Source organism: Caloenas nicobarica, chromosome 5 (assembly GCF_036013445.1).
Source record: "Caloenas nicobarica isolate bCalNic1 chromosome 5, bCalNic1.hap1, whole genome shotgun sequence".
In the NCBI taxonomy this organism is placed as follows: domain Eukaryota; kingdom Metazoa; phylum Chordata; class Aves; order Columbiformes; family Columbidae; genus Caloenas; species Caloenas nicobarica.
In genome coordinates, this window is record NC_088249.1 from 59,320,392 (window position 1) to 59,339,933 (window position 19,542).

Sequence of the window (19,542 nt, forward strand, 5' to 3'; positions counted from 1 at the left end):
AGCTATTACTTTCCTTCAAGTACTACACTTAAGGAATTCAGTCTGCGTGGGCCACCTGTTATTAGTATTTCATGAAGAAAAGAAGGGAAAAAATGAAAGGAAAGAAAATAGGCAGCAAAATTTCTGTTAAATTTGCATCTTGTTTGATACAGTACCTAGCACTGGTGCACTGACACTCCTGATGCGATCTTCAGTCGTCCCGAGAAGCAGAAAGCCAGATGAAGAAGCAAAGAAGATATAAAACACCAGCAAAACAAAGTCACAGAAGAGCAAAGGAGTAAGCTAAGCACTAAAAGCAGAAACAAAAAGTCAAGAAGCAGTTATGCTTGACATGAAAGTGAATATGCATTGGGGTGCACAAGCCCCAGGAATTCTGTACAGGTCATCATTTATGTATTGTGGTCTTTTTTAACTATTCTTGGACAATTTTAACACATTAAGCAGGTACTACAGAGCTCCATAAAGCATGCAGAATATCTGAAATGCAGCAATGTCTAAGATTACATTGAATTCCTCTGAAATATAGAATTAGAGGTATAATGAGCTTACTGCACATGCATGAAACAAACCAACCTGTGTAAAGACTGTTAATTCAGTAGAACTTTCCCTAACTGAATCATGTGAACATGATAGTCGATTGTTCTGGCACAGCAGATGATGTACTGTGTCATGGCCCAATCCCTCCAGACCTTTCCACAGGAGCCTCTCGGGAGGCAGGGATACCTACTGAGGCCCTGGATGCTGTTGTCCTCCTGGTCAGTTGTGCCGCACCCATCCTGCAAATTACATGTTCCCTGCTCTCCGTTCTGCAAGGGTCGAGGCAGCTTTCCTGGCAAGGTTTGGTACTTGCTGCCTTTCACAACTGGCTTACTCTGTTTTTTTTTTAGAGAGGGAGGAAAAAAAGGAAAGGAAAAAAACCCGATCACTCATAGCATTTGCAATCCAGTACACAATATTTTAAGAGTTGAGAAAAAGTATCTGAAGTTTGTGATTCAAAACAACACCACTCCCTCCGTGTTCCCTCTTACAGATAATTCAATTTCTATCCAGTAGTCAGGTGACAAAGTTTTCTAGCTAAGACAGAGCCTTCTTTTCTCATATGCCACTTCCACTTCACCCAGACTGTACATTACATTAAAATATAGTATATATTGAATATTACATGGTCTTCTCACAAGAATGTTTCTAGGTGTCTCCCTAGGACTCTGGCACTGGATAATAATTTGGTCCTTCCAAGGTCAACTTTGATAGTGCCAGAAATGCGTTTAGTTACTTCTCAGCCGATTCTTTGTGCTCTCAATTTTTCCCCCTTTATTTCACCAGACTGTCTGTGTTTCTGCCTCACAATTGTATCCAGCTGGAATTTAAGCCAAAAGTATTTGTAGAACTCAAATTGGGTCAAATATATTTGCCCACCACTGTTAATAACAATAAAAGAATCAACAATGAAGTCAGGCTACAGAAATTTCACTTTTCTAAGTATTAAGATCTCTTTGTATAGGTAACATTACAAATGTAAGGTTTTAAAAAAAGCTATAGCTGAATATACAGTTGCCAAATATATAGCTAAATATAAAATTGCCAATTCTGTTATAGTACCTAAGCATAAAGTTTACTTTTGATATATACTGGGGAAAAAAAGCATAGACTGACGTGTATTTTAGGGTAAGTCTGAACAGCTGCTGACTCTCATTTTTGTCCATGTGAGGCTGCCATACTCTCTTGCCTGTTTGCCCACAGCGATGGGACACGCACACAGCGTCACTGGCATCAGTCAGATTACTTTGCTGGAAGGACCTTCCTCCAGCAACAGAGCTCAGAAGAGCTGGTCCTCAGAGTCTCAGTGCATTGTATTGAAAGGGAACTGGTGTGGAGGGTTTGCTAAAACTAGAATATCTCTTGATTTTCCTTGCATTTAGTTTTTCAGTGATCAGTTACTTGGGGACATTGCTTTTTGTACAAGGGTAGATTAGAACTTGTATATAAATCAGATTGTTTTGAGCCTAACAAGATACTTTTCCAGCCAAAGCATGTGTTTCGCAGAGGTACTTGACTACAGTTTTGGAAATGGCACGCTGAGACTTCTTCAAGACTGAATCCAAATGAACAGATGAAGGAGCTATCACTCTGGACAAAAATGTATATCCCACAACTGTCGAACCTGTAGGGATATAGAGGCTTTTCCAGAGAAGCAATGAACCTGCAGCTCCAACTGACTTTAGTGGGAGTGGTGTACATTCAGTGTGTGTTTTGGAATAAGCTCATATCAGTAGATGTTGCAGTATCAGAAAGGAGGTTATGTAGGAAAACATGTACCAAAAATGTACAAAACATTTAGTATACAGAAACATATAGTATGCTCCTATTTAGTAAGCCCATTCCAACAAAATTGTTTTAAAACAAATAAAACGTCGTCTGTGACAAAATGATACATGAAATATTTAATGAGATAACCACTGGTTCATTTATTCTTATTTCAAGGCCTAAAGGGATCTTTGTAATACTATAACTGCAGTCCAGATTCCTCAATTCCTGCTCCTGTTTTGTCAACTGCAGGAGCTCATCCTGACTTGTGCCAAAAATCAGATGAGTAGAGAAATTGCTTATTACATTAGCACTGTGTTTTCTGAAACTGATAGACTTCAGCTTCTAACCTCACACAAAAGCTTTTAGATAAAAAAAGATTCCCATCTCAAATCCTTTCCCATGTTCTCAGAGTTTGTCAGTACTTGAACTATGCAAACATTTTAAAAAGAAAGTGAATATAAAATTTAAACACAGCCATACCATCGCAGCACATCACAACAGAGAAATGTTAAGAGAGTTCACAGTTAATATACCTCTTGTTCTACAACAGGCCGTACTGGTTTTCCGTCTACATACTACAGAGTTGCAGGGAGGGTAATTTCAATGTTTTATGGAAAAAAGCAACAGACAAATGTTAGTATTAACATACATACGCAGAACATCAATTGTTGTCTTATTACTATAATGATGCTACTTAATGCATTGACAATATATTACATGGTCTGTTATCTCTTTGTTTCAATAAAATACTTAATACTGTGTTTGTTCAAACCACTCTACAAAATTTGGGCCCTGTTTAGGTTCTGTTGTGATAAGGAATTTTTCTATTTTTCAGGCTTCTGGGTGGTCCCTTTAGACTGACTTTAAGTAAGGAATGTAACAGTTGTTTAACAGTTCAAACAATATGAACATGACAGACACAGAAAAAGAACATACACAATATTGTATGTATCCAGCTGCAACCATAAAGACTTGTGATAGAAATTATGCGATAAAAATACCAGCACGGCTAGGTCAGAGACACCAATGCATTTTATTATTATTATTGCTAGGCGTAATTGGAATGTGAGTTTTGTGCAAAGTAAAATAGCTCGAGTAAACCATGCTGCTAGCACAGGTTGTCTTGGCCTCAAAGAAACAAAGTCTTGTCGTGCTGAGCCAGCAAAACAGTTTTCTTGGTCTTAGTTTTGGTTGTAACTAATTCACATTTAGCTACTCACTCGCACACACAGGGAGGTCTCATTTATTTCACTAAGCAGCTTCATGCCTAAATTAGGGCATACAATTTAAATGCCTTCCTACAATTCTGTCATATCCTTGGTAGTTTCTTGTTCCTCTATGGACTCCAATTTAACAGGTAGAGCAGATTTACAGCCTAAATGTGTAGGTACAGCCTTGTCTCATCGTATCATAGAGACAAATTAAGTTTTTGAATGTAAGGAAGATAATTTAGAAGTTATGAAAAGAAAACAGACCTTCATAAAGTCCACATGGAATGAAATGTTAGTTCTGAACTGATTTGTCGCATGTATGACCACAATCAAATAAGTGCAACACAAATTTCAAACATTCTATTTGGTCGCTGACATCTTCAGAGATTTAAGAAAAATTTGAGAAAATTTGAAGAATGGAACAATCATATTACCCATTTCCATTATAAATGGCATTAGGGTGTGGGTAATCTAGTAGTAAGCCTAATCTGAGTATATGAAATGTCAATAACAGTCTCACAAAGCATAATTACAAGTGCAGAACAATTTCAGTGTACATAATGACAGAACAAGACTCTGGACCATAAGGTAATAAGACTTTGTAAAGTGGAAAGTCTTTATTCTGGAATGGAGTTAAGCCTTTCAGTTAATAACAGTGCTCCGGCTGTTAACTAAGGCAGCATCATTACCATCTTCAAGAATGTCACTTATATCAGAAGTATAAGTTAGGGAATGATACTCATTTTGAGATGCAAACATTCCAATGTGGAAATACCCAGTCCCAATATCTAATTAGATTCAGGATTTGCTGCCTTAACATTAGCAATTTGGGAGTCAAAAATATTTTTAAAACACCCATACACAAAATAATACTGCAGTTCAATAATCACTCCTCATTGACATGATTTGTTGTATTTCTCTTGAATATTTTTCTTCGCTTTCAGCTGAAAAGATGAATTTGAGGATGTGTATATATAGGTGTGCCATCTAGTTCGTTTATTCTAAAATTGGCAATGGGGTTAAAAAAGAACCTGAACTGTTTCATCATTAGGGCTTTTTTCTCCCACATCCGTTGTTAGTGGCAGTTAGGGTTACTATATGTGCAACAAAAAGAATATTTATACTTGACCTTTATCTTTTAGTCATGATATTAAACACCAGAAATTGTGATTACAAATAAACCAACCTTTTCCAGGGATTCACTCTGCAAGTCTTCTAAACTACTTGACTTTTTTTTCTGTGGAGCCCTTAGAATAATGGCAGGCAAAAAACCAACAGTTAATACAACATAGTGTGTTTGCATATGCCACAACTGCGTCATACAACAGCTGTATATGTCACATAATGTCTAATTCAGAATTAGGAGATTCTTTTGTTATATTTTTTGGCCTAAAACTGCAACAGAAGTTGCAGTGTCAGAAACAGCAACAAGAGGTCCCTTGATCAACAATGGAAAGGCAACAAGGTGACATTTTAGAAGCTCTCAACATGCAAAAGTAGAGAGTAATAACTATCTGTGGACAGAGTGCAACATTAAGGGCTTTTAAAAAGATTTTTTTAAATGGAAAAAAGCAGAATTATTTAAAAAATTCTGGATATATGTTTAATATTTCAATTAAAGTTACTCATTCTTACCTATTTGTGATTTCCAAAGATTCTTCTTGTGGAGAAGTTAAATTGGTTGAAGATACTGGAGTGCTTCCACTTTAAATCAGAATAAAACATACTGGTTTAAGTACTACAATACATAGATCTTCTGACATAGAAAAGTGCTCATTTTTTCCTGTAATTCAAACCTTATACAACTAACTATTGTAAGCTCCCACGGCAAACACTGTTTTCACAACTACTCAAAAGTTCTTGCAAAGCCAAGAAAAGCCAAGACAAGATGTCAACAGTTAAACAGATGAAGTAATACAGACTTCAGACAACTGACACAAAAAACCAAGAAGCAAAGGTCTTGCCTGATTTCCATGGCTGTGTGAGGCACTGGAGACAGCATGGCTGGTGACAGTTCTCCTGAAGAGGCCTATGTAAAATATGTAAAGTATAAGAGTTTCAAGCCTGTAGCTCTAGTGCCTGATTCTGAATCTATAGTGCCTATACCAAGAGTCACAAAAATTCAGCGAGGGCCAAACTCTCATCTACATTACTTCAGCTACTACAGAGAAACCAAAACAAACAAATCATGTATACAGCAGAACTTGCTTCTAAGCCATCCTTGACTAAGTACCTCTGTTTTAAATGATTCTCCTTGAGGATTATTCAAAATATTCCACTTCCTTATAGTTGTCTCGAGTTCCTCTTCACTGCCACCAGAGATGGAAGAGCCTGTGAGCATTAAAGGTTAGAATCACAGAATCATAGAAGTAGAAAGGGAGAGAAAGAGGCCAAAAGAAATAACATTTAGGATGATATCAGACAGCCTCAATACTTTTGTATATAAATTCCCCTTCAGTCTTCATCTGATGGGTGTAGTTCACCAGCCTCTCTGCTCCCACCCCGCCTTCAGCTATGACTTACAAGTGAGTGGATTTATACTAGACCAACAACCTTACCACTTCTAGTTACACGCTGTGCTCTGTTGTGAGTAGCTGAGCTGCTTATGGGCACTTCTGAACCATCTAATTCATCATTTGGTGTTCTGAGGCAAGTTCAAGTTGGTACCATTTTTATACTTGCAGTCCATCGCTTTACAGGGAGTATATGCATGTTTGACATCATCTGTGTCATAATGCAGTGCCCTATGCTCAGTTCAAGGATGAACATCCTAAATACACTCCGGGTTTTTCTGGATCTAAACAAATACCGAAATACTCCATTATTTAGTAGGATTTTTATTCTGAAATTGTCCAAGCTGCAATACTAAATCAGGGTCTGAATATTTAGTGTTCAGCAAACTTCCAGAGTATTTTGGATGGAAAATTTTTTCTGAAGATCTCTTATGCATAGGGTTGCATACAGGATGTGGAACGGCTGCTATGCCACGATGAGGAAATTTAGACTGACCTTTAAGCACATTAGTAATTCCTAATTTATGTGATAGAGGTGCAACAGCTCCAAGCAGTGATGAAAACCCACCAAATCTTATGGTTTAGCTTTGGCACTATTAGAAGAGACATCACTTGATGACTCATTAGACATGAGCTTGGTTATCAGGCTGCTCAGCTCGCAAGGCTGCCGACAAACCTGATACTGAGGATCTGAAGTGAACCATATGCTGTGGTTCCCGGTACACAGCCCTGCAGTTGCACAGATCACTAACACCAAAAGAGCTGCCCGTAGTCAAGTTCAGGATAGTGCCTTTACGTTTCACTCAACTGTCAGTGGCTGTTCAAGCAGCTGCCCTATTTTAATCCAAAGCAGATTTTTTTTTAAAAAAATGTATGCGCTACCTATGGTGAAGAGTCAGTTACCTTCTGTCAACGTGATTTGTAGCTTGCCTTAGCAGAAGTAAGAAATGCTTACAATATATTGTGCTTCTGTCAATTATTTGAAACAGTTATCAGAGACAGAAGATTTCAGCCCATGGATTTTACCAAGTTTTCAAGCAGGGATTACACTTCAAAGGGAACCTTTAAAACATACTTCTAGAGATTAAAAAAAAAAAAAACAGGGAGCTATTTCTTGGCAACCTAAACATGAGACACACCTAAGGTAACAAGCTCATTTGGGCTGTGATAATATTGTAGCCATCACAGATGCACCTCACTGTGGGCAAGCTCTGTATATACTCTAGTTCCTATGCAGATTTTGGGGTTGTTTTTTGTTTTCTAATTATGAGCCTCACTGTTTATTTACACTGTACTGAATATCTCTCCTAGCATACAGCAACACTTTCATACTCCCTGCAGTATCAGTTCAACAATCCAGAGCATCATGGCTTGCTCCTTGCTCATGCACACAAGTGTCCTCCAGAAGCCACGTCTCATGGGGTGGTGCACCCAAACGTGTACAACCAGGATGTGGCCACTGGGAATGGAACTGCGGGCTTTACTGTTGAGAGCACCTACTCTCAGGGTAACAGTGGTGTAGCTACCTGGGGAGTTAACATCAATAGGTATCTAAAAGCTACAATCACGCCTTTGGATTTCCTTGCAGAACACTTTCAAGTGAGAGACTTTTTTTAAAAGGAACATTCAGAAAGAGAATTACCTGTCTCTTGTTCACTATTCTTGTGTGTTAAATACAAGTTTCCATTCTGCCGTACAAGACCTGAAAACATTGTGTTTGTTAATGTTATCATCTATGTTGAAGAAAACTCTCAGAAGGTCAAGTTTGCCAGACTAAATTTACTACTGAAAACTATGGTGGCAACTTAAAATGAGATACTCCTAAAACCCACTCCAATCACTGCAGCAAAACTGATAAATGGGATAAAGATTCTTCCCCAGATTTTGAAAGTTAAATATATAATATTGTGTGCACCAAAGCAACCATCAGTTTTCCGTTGTTTCCTCCAAACCAGAACTTGCCCGGTCAGCTGTCAGGACTTTTCTTAGTTGGATAGAAAGGCAACAGGAATTATTATATTCATTGCAACTCTTTTTAACAAAGAAGAAAAGTCCTCCTAACAGTATCAAATTGCACCCAAGATCAGCTTCCCTTTTATGAATGCCGTATAAAAGCATGAGATAAAAGGAAAACCTTATGTCATTAACACTAGCTGGCTGGCAGCTGATCGTTACTGCCATTCATGAATTGAACTGTGATATAGGAAATCTGAATGTAGGATGGATTTAATTAATTAATGTTCATCATCTGCTAAGGTCTCCGGATATCATTTTACACTATAAAAAGCGGTTACTCATAATGGTCACAGGAAATGCCATACAAACTTAATACCTATCTGTATGCTTAATTCATCTCCTAAAGATGAATTAATTTAAATCAAACTTAATATCATTTTAATTTTGGATAATAGATTCTTCAGAGGGATATAATGCAATTTAATAAGAATACTGTGAACTCATACCTTTAGCTAATTTGGATGAACTTTCCCAAGTGCCCCCCAAATTCTGTCTGCATGAGTGTCCTGCTATTTGCTCTCTCCTTTTCACCTTTTGCTGTAATTCCTTTTGCTCTGGCCTCTATAACCCATGTACAACAGAGGGGATGGCAACCAGCAGCAGTGCAGGTGGAAGTATGAAGCTCTGGCCAGGAACGACATATATCGTAGGCCCGCACTGTGGGAGACTTGCAGGAGTCCCAGCCGTGAGGGACAGGACTGTATGAAGTTGCTAATAAAACCATGGCCCCAGCTGCCCCCCGGCCCTCGCTCTGTGGCTGTAGGGATTCTGCAACCAACACTCCTGCCCCACTGCAGGACACAGCAAAGTGTTTTAAGGAAGCAGCCGCTGGTGTCATATTGCTTGGCATTGTAAGGAGGTAACTGCAGAGCTTCAGACAGTGCACACAGCTGTGCAGCCAGAGCTGTATCGCATCAGTCATCCTTCCTTATCAATCAGAATCCTTAACGACACCATCTCAACATGTGGCACCAAAATAAGCCTCCAAGGAGGGATTTACTATTAACTGATGAAGAACAAATTTTAGGTTATGACTTATGGAGTCAAGCATAAGACTCAGTCACAGAAGTCTTGCTGAATAGTAATACTGTAACTAAATCTCCAGACAGATTTGACCCTATTTTTTTGTATTGCCTACAGCATAGGAAACAAAAAGGAAATCTCCACAAACTACAGGCAATAACACACAAGCCTTGTCAAGACATATTGTGGTTCTCTCTGTATCTTAAAGAGCGTATACTTACTCTTACAGCACTCCAGCATGATACAAATATATGCATAATGAAATATATATTACTTATATACATATATTTAAAAGGACAACAAACAGCAGTTGTAGCACATGCAGTTTTTAAAAGACCTTATATCAGGAAATTATTCACAAGACATTTTACCGTGAGCTGCAATCATTATCTCTTTGACCCTCCTGTACTGGCTTAGCAATAGTGTTAACTCCTCTATTCGACGGTCCTGTGAAAAGCATTAAATAATATTTAAAATCCTACAATTTTAGCCTGCAGAAACACTGTATTGCACAATAATTTCTGTGATTTTGGCCTGGTCATTTCCCAGAAAGCAGGAACAGGTACTACTCACATGCCTTGTAAAGAACATTTCTTGTCTTTAATTTGCCATTGTACATAGTATCTGCTGGACAGTGTGAAATTATGGCTATAGGGAAACCAGAGGAGTTTGACGTTACTAGTAAAGTTGTTATTTGCAGAAGCATAATCTGGAAATCTGCTTTCACTTCTAAGAGTCAAGGGAATATTCTGGAGTTGAACCTCAGTTGCCTAAATTGGGCAGTGTTTGTTTTTTGCTAGCATCCTACCTGTAATCGTAAAGTAAATAATGTTTATGTTTTGTATAGTCTAGTCAAGATCTCTAATCCTCTCCTGCAGGGTATCTTCTGCATTCCCACGTCTACGCTTAGTCCAGTTTTGGACACACCTGTTTGAACTGAGGCAGTCAAACCTGTAGCGTACCCAAGAAATGAGGTCTCATGAATGTCTGATGCATTATCCCACTCTGCTCTTTCTCTTACACCCAACGCTTTCCTTTTATGTACAGAAAGCATCTTGATTCATGTATTCAGGCAGCGCACTTGTGTTTTGTACAGATACAACACAGCGATGGGTAGTAACCATAGCGGATTGGATCTGTCATTTCTCTCTCTATACAATATTGTGTCCCTGATTACAATGAATTCTTGCTGTCTGTCGCTAAGTGTGCGATCTTACAATCGGCACTCTTACAGTTTGTCCTGTTTCTTTGACCCCAGTTCAAACAAACAAAACAAACCAACCCCAGAAAACATGAACCCATCTCTCCCTGTGAGTATATCCACATATTAGGACATTAGCAACAATATTTTGTGTTCTCCTCAAATGCAAAAATCTTACACAGACTAGAATAACTTTGGTAAGAGATAATGCCACATCTTTTAGTTTCCAGATGTAAGTTTTGGCTTTTTGAGTTTTTAAGAACTAAAGGTTGTTACGAGTCACATGAACGTTCTCCAGAATTAACACTGCCCTGTACAAATTCCTCACATACTAAAGGAAGCTTTTAGGGATGTATATTATTGTCTGTTTGATCATACATGAGTGTGTAACCATAAAGATAAATCCAGTAACCTGGCTTATTATCTTAAATCAAGAATTACAATTTCCTCAATAATTAATCCCTCTCACCCCCCACCTCCAAAAAATAAGGGACCAAGACCGAGCCCTTAACCCTGCACTTGAATTGTCCAATCAACAGGTAAACAGCACACAGGTGATAAGAGACAAAACTCATATTTACCATTTAAAAGGGTGTAATTTCACTCCTCCTCCCTCTTTTTTTTAAATTTTTTTTTTAGCCTTTGTCTCTTTAAGTCCTGGTCCTTTTCTCCCAAAGTTTGTGTCTAATTCAAAGGTCAGTTTGACTTCATTCTAATATCATAATCTAAACTGGGGATATCAATGCACTTCAGATTAGGTTGGCAGATGAAGAGCTGCCAGAGATGACCAAACCTTAGTGATCTTTTCAACAGCACAAACCAGGAGATGCTGCTCATTACAGCCTCGGCTTTCTGCTCCCCTCTGGAATCAAATGAGCCTCCCAAGTTTTGCAGCCAGGTTAGCAAGGGCAGCCACACTTTCCACTTCAGAACCAACCTTCTGTCACAATCTCATGGGATAATCAGAAAATCAGAGCAATACTACACTTACAGAAAGGTTATTCAGATAATTTCAGAGATTCAAACCCATAATTTCATTCTTGCTATGTAGAACGAAGTTTATTTTCTCACCTTTTCTTCATTTGCAGCCAATAATGATTCCATTCCTATCTTCAACCGTTGAACTTCTTGATCTAGAAATGTTTTAAAGATATTACAAGAAAAATATACTTGCTATATTTAGTGTAAACAATAGATATTTTGTGTTACTCTCCCTATGTTCCTATGAGTAACCAAAACCATGTCAGTGGCATGGCAAATGCACTATTAAACTACATTTAAATTAGAGCTTTTAAAAAGCTGAAATATTAAAAGCATCACACAACACAAATGTGCTGGTTTTGCTCATAAAAGCATACATAATATTATTTTATACTCTAAAAGTTAATTAATAAAAAAGGGAAACATTGAAACTTATTTTGCAAAATAAGAAAGTGCATTTTCTGTTATACATTGAAGGAAATAATTTCAAGTATGATTGAAAAATTAATTAAATTCCATCTGGGAAAAATATTCGCCAGCTTATGAGAAGTAGTTCAAGGACATTCATGAAGCTTGAAAATGAAAAATAACAAAACCTAATTTGATATGAGGATTTTTTTTTTCCTTAAAGCATTTCAGTATGGGTAACTGAGTTAAAATCTACATCGAGAGCTAATACAGAATTGCCTTCCGCACAATTTAGTGTTACAAGATAGAGGTTATTCAGGAATGTTATAGCCAAAACCAATTAAAACACACTCTGAAAATTTATAAGGTGTTTAATCATGTCATCGTAGCTTTGCTGAACCCAGTCTTTCATTTCTTCTGTACACACTATTCCTAGCAAGTCCTTCAGTAACAGCCCACACCAAATAAAGTCTAGATGATGGAGATAGAACCTGAAATAGTTTATCTTGTAACTGCCACTCAAGGAATTCATGTTTTGACATTAAAACAGACCCACTTGTTTCACAAAAGACTATGAAAACCAGATGTGGCAGGCATGAAGTGAGAGAGAAGGCAAAAAATCAATAGTGCTAAAGCGCATCTTTAAAAAAATGTTTTACAACTAAATGTTGAACGTAAAATGTCTTATCTACACTATTGGCAAAAACTATAATTAGATTTTTTTTTTAAAATACACACCTTGTAATTATTAAGTTTTAAAACATGTAAAAGAACTTGCAAACATTTCTCTCACTGAAGAAAATACTTAGTAACAGAAGACATGCACAGACACAGCCAAATCAAAAATTAAACCAGCAGGCAGTGGGCAAGCAAGTGAAGGATTTTTAAAGAGCCATTAAAAATCACAGTCCTACTAATTTCTCTTTATAAATTTTAGACTTCAAAGAGAACTGGTGTCAAGGTATTTTAAAGCACATTAAAGCAAACCTTACTTACAGTATTTATACCAACATCAATATGGAAACATTTCTATTCAGACTGGGTTTTTTTAATTTAGTGCATTGATTGAAAAAAAAAAGCCCAAATCCTTCCCCTCCAAGGAAGGAGGCTTTCCATTAAAACCATCATTCCAGACAGTATATGTACAAATAAAATGAGGTAAAGGTTAAGTTTGGGCTTTGTTAACCTTGACAATGGCCCTTTGAAGTCCACCTATCTGATTTGTAAACCTCTGATTTTTTGTTTTCTGAAGTGAAATCTTACTAAACAGGGCAAGTAGCTGTCTCCTTGCTGCAAGCAATGAAAGCAATGCCTCATGTATTTTAAATTAGACAGCCAAATCTAAACAAACATTGAATTATTGCTGCAGAATGCATTTATGATTCGTGTGAAAGGAACAGTGAGATAAAGCCAAAAGTGAATTGCAAGGCTTACGTTTTTCTTTTAGCCTTCTCCTATAAACTTCCTCTACGATGGTAAATGGTGAGGGTCAAATAATGCAGAAAAAGCACACATTAGATAAATTTTGCAATTAATTAGAATAGGCATTCTAGCGTACAAGTACATTGATATTCTTTTTCAACTTTATTTGAGAAGACCACCTAAAAATCTGATAAATCAGTATTTTTTTGCAGAAGAATTATTACTGTGGCATACTGTTTCCATTCAAATATAGTCTAAGTGGTTTCCTTAAATGTAGCCTAAGGAGTCTGTACAGGGTTTGATTCTTCTCCCACTGGAATCAGGGAGAGTTTTGCTCATCTTCAGCCTGAACAGGAACAGACACACTACTAGAAGTTGAAAGATGCTGCGCTCTTGATTTATTGTCATACCACTTCCTTTCCCTTGAAATATCATACATTATTTGGGAATATCATAGAAAATACGAAGTTCTATTAGTAGAAGAGTTCCTCCACAAAACACTGCTGTTAGAAAAACTAATTTTCTAGTTAGACATGCAGTTCTCCACATGCACAAGCTCTACAGCTGAGTGAAATCAGCACCAAGTATATATGTTAAGTTGCTTCTTTGGAATAAACCACAGTCACAATACAGAGTCTTCTAGAAAAGACACATCTACATTAATTCCTGTAAGAGGATTCTTGGTAAGCACCAAGCACCTGTAAATGTCACATCTCAACAAGGGCTCTCTTTGGAAGCGTTAGTTAACACCCACAAAATAAGTTAGTGCAGCTAAGCTGATGCACTGTGGTAAACTACACACAAATATTCCTGCACAGGTAAGTGTCGGTATTGTGGAAGAAAAAGGTCACCAGTACCATACTGCTCACAGCCCAGCCATTGACAGAAGCTCCAGGCGCTCAGTATTTGAGAGAACTGTGACATGACTGGTTGAGACCAAAGGCTAAACAAATTGGGGGTTTTTGCCACTGACCTGTACCAACACTGCAGATTTAAGACAGAAACCTGCAATAGCATAAAATCATAGAACAGCCAAGGCTGGAAGAGACCTTGCTAGACCTCTGGTCCAACCTTTCACAGGAGAGGGAGCCTAAATGAGATCTAGTCCCAAAGAAAGGAAAGATGCAAATCAACAACTGCATTTTAGAATGTTTGGACATTAAACCATGATGCTTTGCTACTACCATGACAGGGGGTTTTTTCTTAAAAAATTGAAGCTGTAACGATTTTGCAAAGAAATTTTGAAGGTATACACAAAAAATATATTCCCACTGAACTACAATGACTCTTTCAAATTATAAATAAAGTTCCAGTAGAAAAAGTTTCAGTGCTCTTAGGATACTTATTGCAATTTGTGCTACCTCTGGATGGAGAATTTCGCACATTAAAGGCCTCTACCAGAAGACAAAATAAATTTGCACCATTTTTCCTTCAAAAATAAATTCTGTAAGTCTGTTCTTGCATCTCCTTGTGTTACTTTGAAATACTGACCCAAGCTGTTACCAAAGTGAAGTTAAAGCAGCGTTTGGGATTTTTAATTTTAATTCCCCTCCTCTTACCTCTTTCTGCCACTTCACTGTGGGATGAGGTCCTAGACAGTTGACACTGTAAGCGTTCTATTTCTGCATCTTTGAGAGCTAATTCCTCTTGAAGCTGGGCTATCTCAGCCTGAAAGAGAGAACAACAAATTCACAATAACATCGTCACCGATTCTCTGTCATTCCTTCCCATGAACCAGAGACTTCCAAGCAGAGCACTTTACTTTGACTGATGTCCTACTCCCAATTCATAAACACTGATTTCATAAAACCAGTTTCATAAACACTATAACAACCTTACATGTTTCATGGGGCTATTATCCTGTTCCTTATACAAAAGCTCACTTTGTCCAATGCAATTATCTCTTGGAGGAGAGAGACTTAACAGAAAGGTAAATTTTTTCAAGGATTCATGTAGGTAAAGAAACTCTGGAAAGCTCTCAATGCTACAATACTGGTCACATAATAATGACTATTACAGGACAATTCTGGAGTTTTGCATTAAGACCACTAAAAGATAACAAAGCATTTTTTTAAAAGATTTTTTAAAATCCTAATTATTACTTATTAATATAAATGAGAATCTATTAAGCTGAGCCCTCAGGAGCATGACAAAACCATTCTCCCTCACATTGGATCATGCCCCAAATAGGCCAGAAGCAAAGCGTGGCTTGGAAAACCTCCACATACACGCAACAAAATATCAGGGGTTCATTTACACTTCCTGCAGTTTGTGTTGCTGCCAGGTTGGGACAGAACATCACACAGAAAAGACATCGACAATTCTGTGATTGTCCAGCTTGAGATACAGTGACTTTCATCTCTTTTCTGTATTTATGAGAAAAACTGTCACCAGCATACTTTACTAAGTCAGTAGCTTCATTAGCGTTTTCTTCAGCAGCCTTAAAGCCTTTGTGTATCAATATTCTGCATTTCCCCCAGCAAAAGCATAACCAAACCTTGCAGTTGGAGAAAACAAACAAACAAAAAAATCAGTAATGTGACTAGTTTCTCAAAATACTAAAATAAAGCAGGAAAAAATGTAAAACACTGAACAACATTATCCAAACAGGGGAAAACATGGACTAAGCTACTCTAAGACACAAACTTATTTTCACCAGGAATCAAGCAGCTGGATGGCAGCAGCAGATCACCCTCTGCCTGCAATTCCATATGGAATAGAAGAATCTGCCTTGTTGCATCTCTGAAGGGCTCCTAGACTCCCCAGTGACTAATATGCTTTTTATATCCAGCCATGGAAATATTCCAATTTCTCATCTAAGAAGCTGGAACAACAGGAAGACAAAAGCTGCAGATCTCTTTATGCCAGATTTGGATTTGCCTCCCCTGGTCTATTTGATCTCATAGCTCTTTTAAATGCCCTCTTTGCCTTTCATGTCCATTCCTGTCATCTCTACAATTATTTTTTCTTCTTCTCTCTTTCCCTGTACTTTTCTTCCTTTCTAGTCCTGTAGTCTCATGCAATGGTTTTTACAATTCTTCTTTCTTATTTTCATTCTGCTTATACACTTTCCATAATCATTATCTGTCTTGGCAGCTGGCCACATACTGCTTGAGAAAATATTTTCGCAAAGACTGTTCATTTCCACCACGTCAGAGAAAACATTTTCATGGATACAAGAGCTATTATCTTAATAGGAAAAAAGACACGATAGCAACATTTCAAAATTCATCTAAGAATTCTCAAAATAAAGAAATGCTAATACAAATAATAGCTGTCATTCCTGGATCAAGCTATAAAGTATTAAAAAGAAAACTCAGTTTAATAATTTGAAATGTTTTTCCAATATCCAGCTATGACTCAAAAAAAAAAAAAAGTCAGTCGTTTATATGAACAAGGATTATAGCACTACACAAACAAAAGGAGGTGTGATTGCAGCACAAAAGCGTCCCTCAGCAGGGGAAAATAATAAAGTGCTTTTTAATCTAGTGGAAAAAGACTAAAAATTCAAACTAGAAATAAAGTGCAACTGTTTAACAATGAGAATGTTCAACTACAAAAATTAATTCCTGAGGAAAATGATGAAAAGTTTCAAAAGTTGAGTTTCTCCAGATTACGATCCAACAGCTTTCCAGGATTTAAGGTCAACAGAAGGGTAAGGCAGCTATGCACTTTCACATACACACAGTCAAAGCAGATGATCTAATGGTGTATTTTGGGCTTAATGTCTATTAAAATAAATTCCATAGTAAGTGAACACCCAACCAACTTTGCATGTCTCAGTCTGGAAAGCATATTCCACAGAGGCTTGTCACCATTACACAAATAAAAGACAGAAAACCTTCAAAGAGGCCTTGCCTCAGAACAGGTCTTTTGTAAGTCAAAACAACCCTTTTTTTAAAGAAAAAAAAAATTACAAAAAGCTAGAAGACTGGAAACAGCAGGGAGGGAGCTGTAGGAACAAAAAAGAAGCTACAAAAACTTCAACCATAAGTATGGAATAAGTATTTTGGTTTAAAGAAGACTCGACTTTAAAGTAGGCCCTGACACAAGGCAATTGTAAGAAAGGTAAATATTGATGAGAAGTGGAACATGGCTCTTTCCAGCTGAAGTATGTCTTGTCATTAGTAAATGCCAAGTATTCTGCTTACTTTGGTTGCTTTTAATTTCCACTCATATTGATTTCTTTCATTTTCCAGTTCTTCCACTTTAATTTTGAGATGTCTAAGTTCCTGTAGTAAACCCTGCAAAGGAAGAATAACAGCTGAAAGTAAGATTACTGTGGTAGACTTTAATTTTCCATAGTCTTCAATTAAAGCTCATGCATGAACCATACAGTAAGGAACACTGAACCAACACCTTAAAAACTGGTGTAAGAAGACAAAAACTATTTTGAATTGAGAGATAAGGACAACTTTCTCAAACTCTCCACCTGAAATTACGAGCAAATTTCTTAGTCACATTAAGGAAGAGAGCTGAGCCTGGTAAAATCATGTGTGTCTCAGGGAAAATGGGCCAAAACTGCCACAACTGCAGTCTCATATAACATTAACTATTGGGGTTTGGGGGGGCGGGTGTTGGGGTTTTTTTTGTCATTGTTTTGTTTGGGGTTTTTTGGTTTGGTTTGGTTTTCAGCCTTCTCAGAAAATAAGTGGAAACATGCAGTGCTAAAAGATTACTAACTTTCATTAAAGTGACGGTCCTCTCCTGAAACAAATGTTTAAGCTGCTTACCAAGAAAAATAACACTCGGATTAAATAGTATCTAGGCAAGTTACAGGCATTTAATACTGCACACATTCAGTCCAATATGATTACAAATATGGCACTTTGAGCACTGATGTTTGGCACTTCGCAAACTGAGATGCTGCAGCCAGCCAGGGCTCCAACATTCTCCATCTGTTCCTCTGATAATGCTGTCTCTTAAACGTCCCTTCTCCCTTTCCTTGATAGAACCATATCTTATTGTTCATTCTGAAGGACGACACTACTACATCCTTGATGGAGCTCTGATGAGACCAAATGTCTTCAAATGAACTGAGGAGAGGAAAAATTTGGAAGCGTAACCCAATTTCGGAATCCTGTGCACTGTAAGCAACCATACTAATATCTTGGATTAAATTAATGTTGATTTTGAATGACTCCCATATTTGATTGTCAGATTATTTTTCCAAAATGCAACTTGTGCTGTAGTCTAATAGTTCAATAATTAGTTCTAGACAGAGGCAAGCCCAGAAACAAAAGCAGTATTTTCAAAATAAGAATCATACCCAGAGGAGTTATTTTTGTAAAATAAACCTATTAGAAAAATTACTGAAAAACTCCCTCACAATATAAGCAGATTATTTATAAAATGAGTTCTAGGGATCCAAGATTTAACCAAAGAAATGTGGCAACTAAAGCAAACTAACTTAAACGCAAATATTAAAAAGGACTTTTTTAGACATACCAGTATCATTCCACCTTCAGCAAATTTAAGCAGTTTATGCAGAGTAGCTTTTGTTTTGACATGTGACACAGTTTTGATCAATTACAACTAGGATCTGTAATGTTAATTCAAAAATGCTTTTCTGGCAACTGCTAATGTGAGAGAATAAAAACAAATGTGTTGCATTTGCTGTTTTAAAGGTACAAGCAGATTATTTTTTATTATGGCTTTTTTCATTCACTTTAACATTATCATTCTAACAGAATACATTTCAGATACTTGAAACTGTGTTTTATACTTGTGTTAAGCTTTTAAGATATTCAGGAATTAATCTGTGATCAGAGGACTGGTAGGGGTGCACCATCATGCACAGCTAGGGTGACATTGTGAGGAAGATTAGCAAACTACCAAACCATGCCAGCATGCTGCATATCACACAGACAAATCTCAACTAAGGGAAAAAAAACCCCAAACCCCAAAGTAAGAAAACCAAACAAACAAAACAACCACACCACACCAGCAGTGCAGACCTACCAGTAAAATTAAAACCATTAAAAAAAAAAACCTGAAAGAGGTGACTGAGTCTTAGAGATATCTGTGCTTTTGTAGACAGATATCAATGGAGAACAAATTGGTCTCAGTAAGCAGGGGTGGGGTGTCTGTTGTTTTGTTTTTAATTTTTATGACCACCTCACTCTTTGCTAATGAAAGCCACAAAGATTAATGCCAATAATTCACAACATAGCTCTGGTTAGTGGAATTTAGTTTCTGCAAGAGGAGAGAAGAGGCAATACACAGGCTTCTGCTAAGGTGTACTGCTCGTACATCACACTGAGAACAGTTGTTCTGGCTGAGAGTCTCTACCACTGATCTTGAACTTGACTGAGGACCATTAGGTGTCAAGTCTGGTTTCCTATCTTGAGACTTTCTTTCTTGGATTCTACTATTAATTTCCAGCTGCAGTCTACACATCTGCTCCTGTAGCTCACTGATCAGGTTCACTACTGACTGAAAACATGGGAAGAAAAGGAAA

General features: G+C 37.3%; 1 protein-coding gene across 14 annotated transcripts in view; it reads right to left on the reverse strand.

Annotated features, from left to right (window-relative positions):
- The window catches only part of PPFIBP2 (PPFIA binding protein 2), a 108,422-nt gene that overhangs the window by 11,152 nt on the left and 77,728 nt on the right, over window positions 1-19,542 (reverse strand). For 5 of the 14 annotated variants that reach the window (XM_065636525.1, XM_065636532.1, XM_065636524.1 and 2 more), the window contains 14 exons: window positions 19,335-19,517; window positions 17,234-17,326; window positions 14,642-14,750; window positions 13,095-13,127; window positions 11,343-11,404; window positions 9,442-9,517; window positions 7,674-7,733; window positions 5,752-5,849; window positions 5,483-5,547; window positions 5,154-5,222; window positions 4,705-4,765; window positions 2,841-2,882; window positions 728-872; window positions 156-188 (listed from right to left, as the gene is read on the reverse strand). In XM_065636525.1, coding sequence (XP_065492597.1) covers window positions 156-188; window positions 728-872; window positions 2,841-2,882; window positions 4,705-4,765; window positions 5,154-5,222; window positions 5,483-5,547; window positions 5,752-5,849; window positions 7,674-7,733; window positions 9,442-9,517; window positions 11,343-11,404; window positions 13,095-13,127; window positions 14,642-14,750; window positions 17,234-17,326; window positions 19,335-19,517 — 1,129 coding nt within the window. The remainder of the gene's footprint in view (window positions 1-155; window positions 189-727; window positions 873-2,840; window positions 2,883-4,704; window positions 4,766-5,153; window positions 5,223-5,482; window positions 5,548-5,751; window positions 5,850-7,673; window positions 7,734-9,441; window positions 9,518-11,342; window positions 11,405-13,094; window positions 13,128-14,641; window positions 14,751-17,233; window positions 17,327-19,334; window positions 19,518-19,542) is intronic. The other 9 variants (XM_065636531.1, XM_065636530.1, XM_065636539.1 and 6 more) reach the window with 7 other exon arrangements.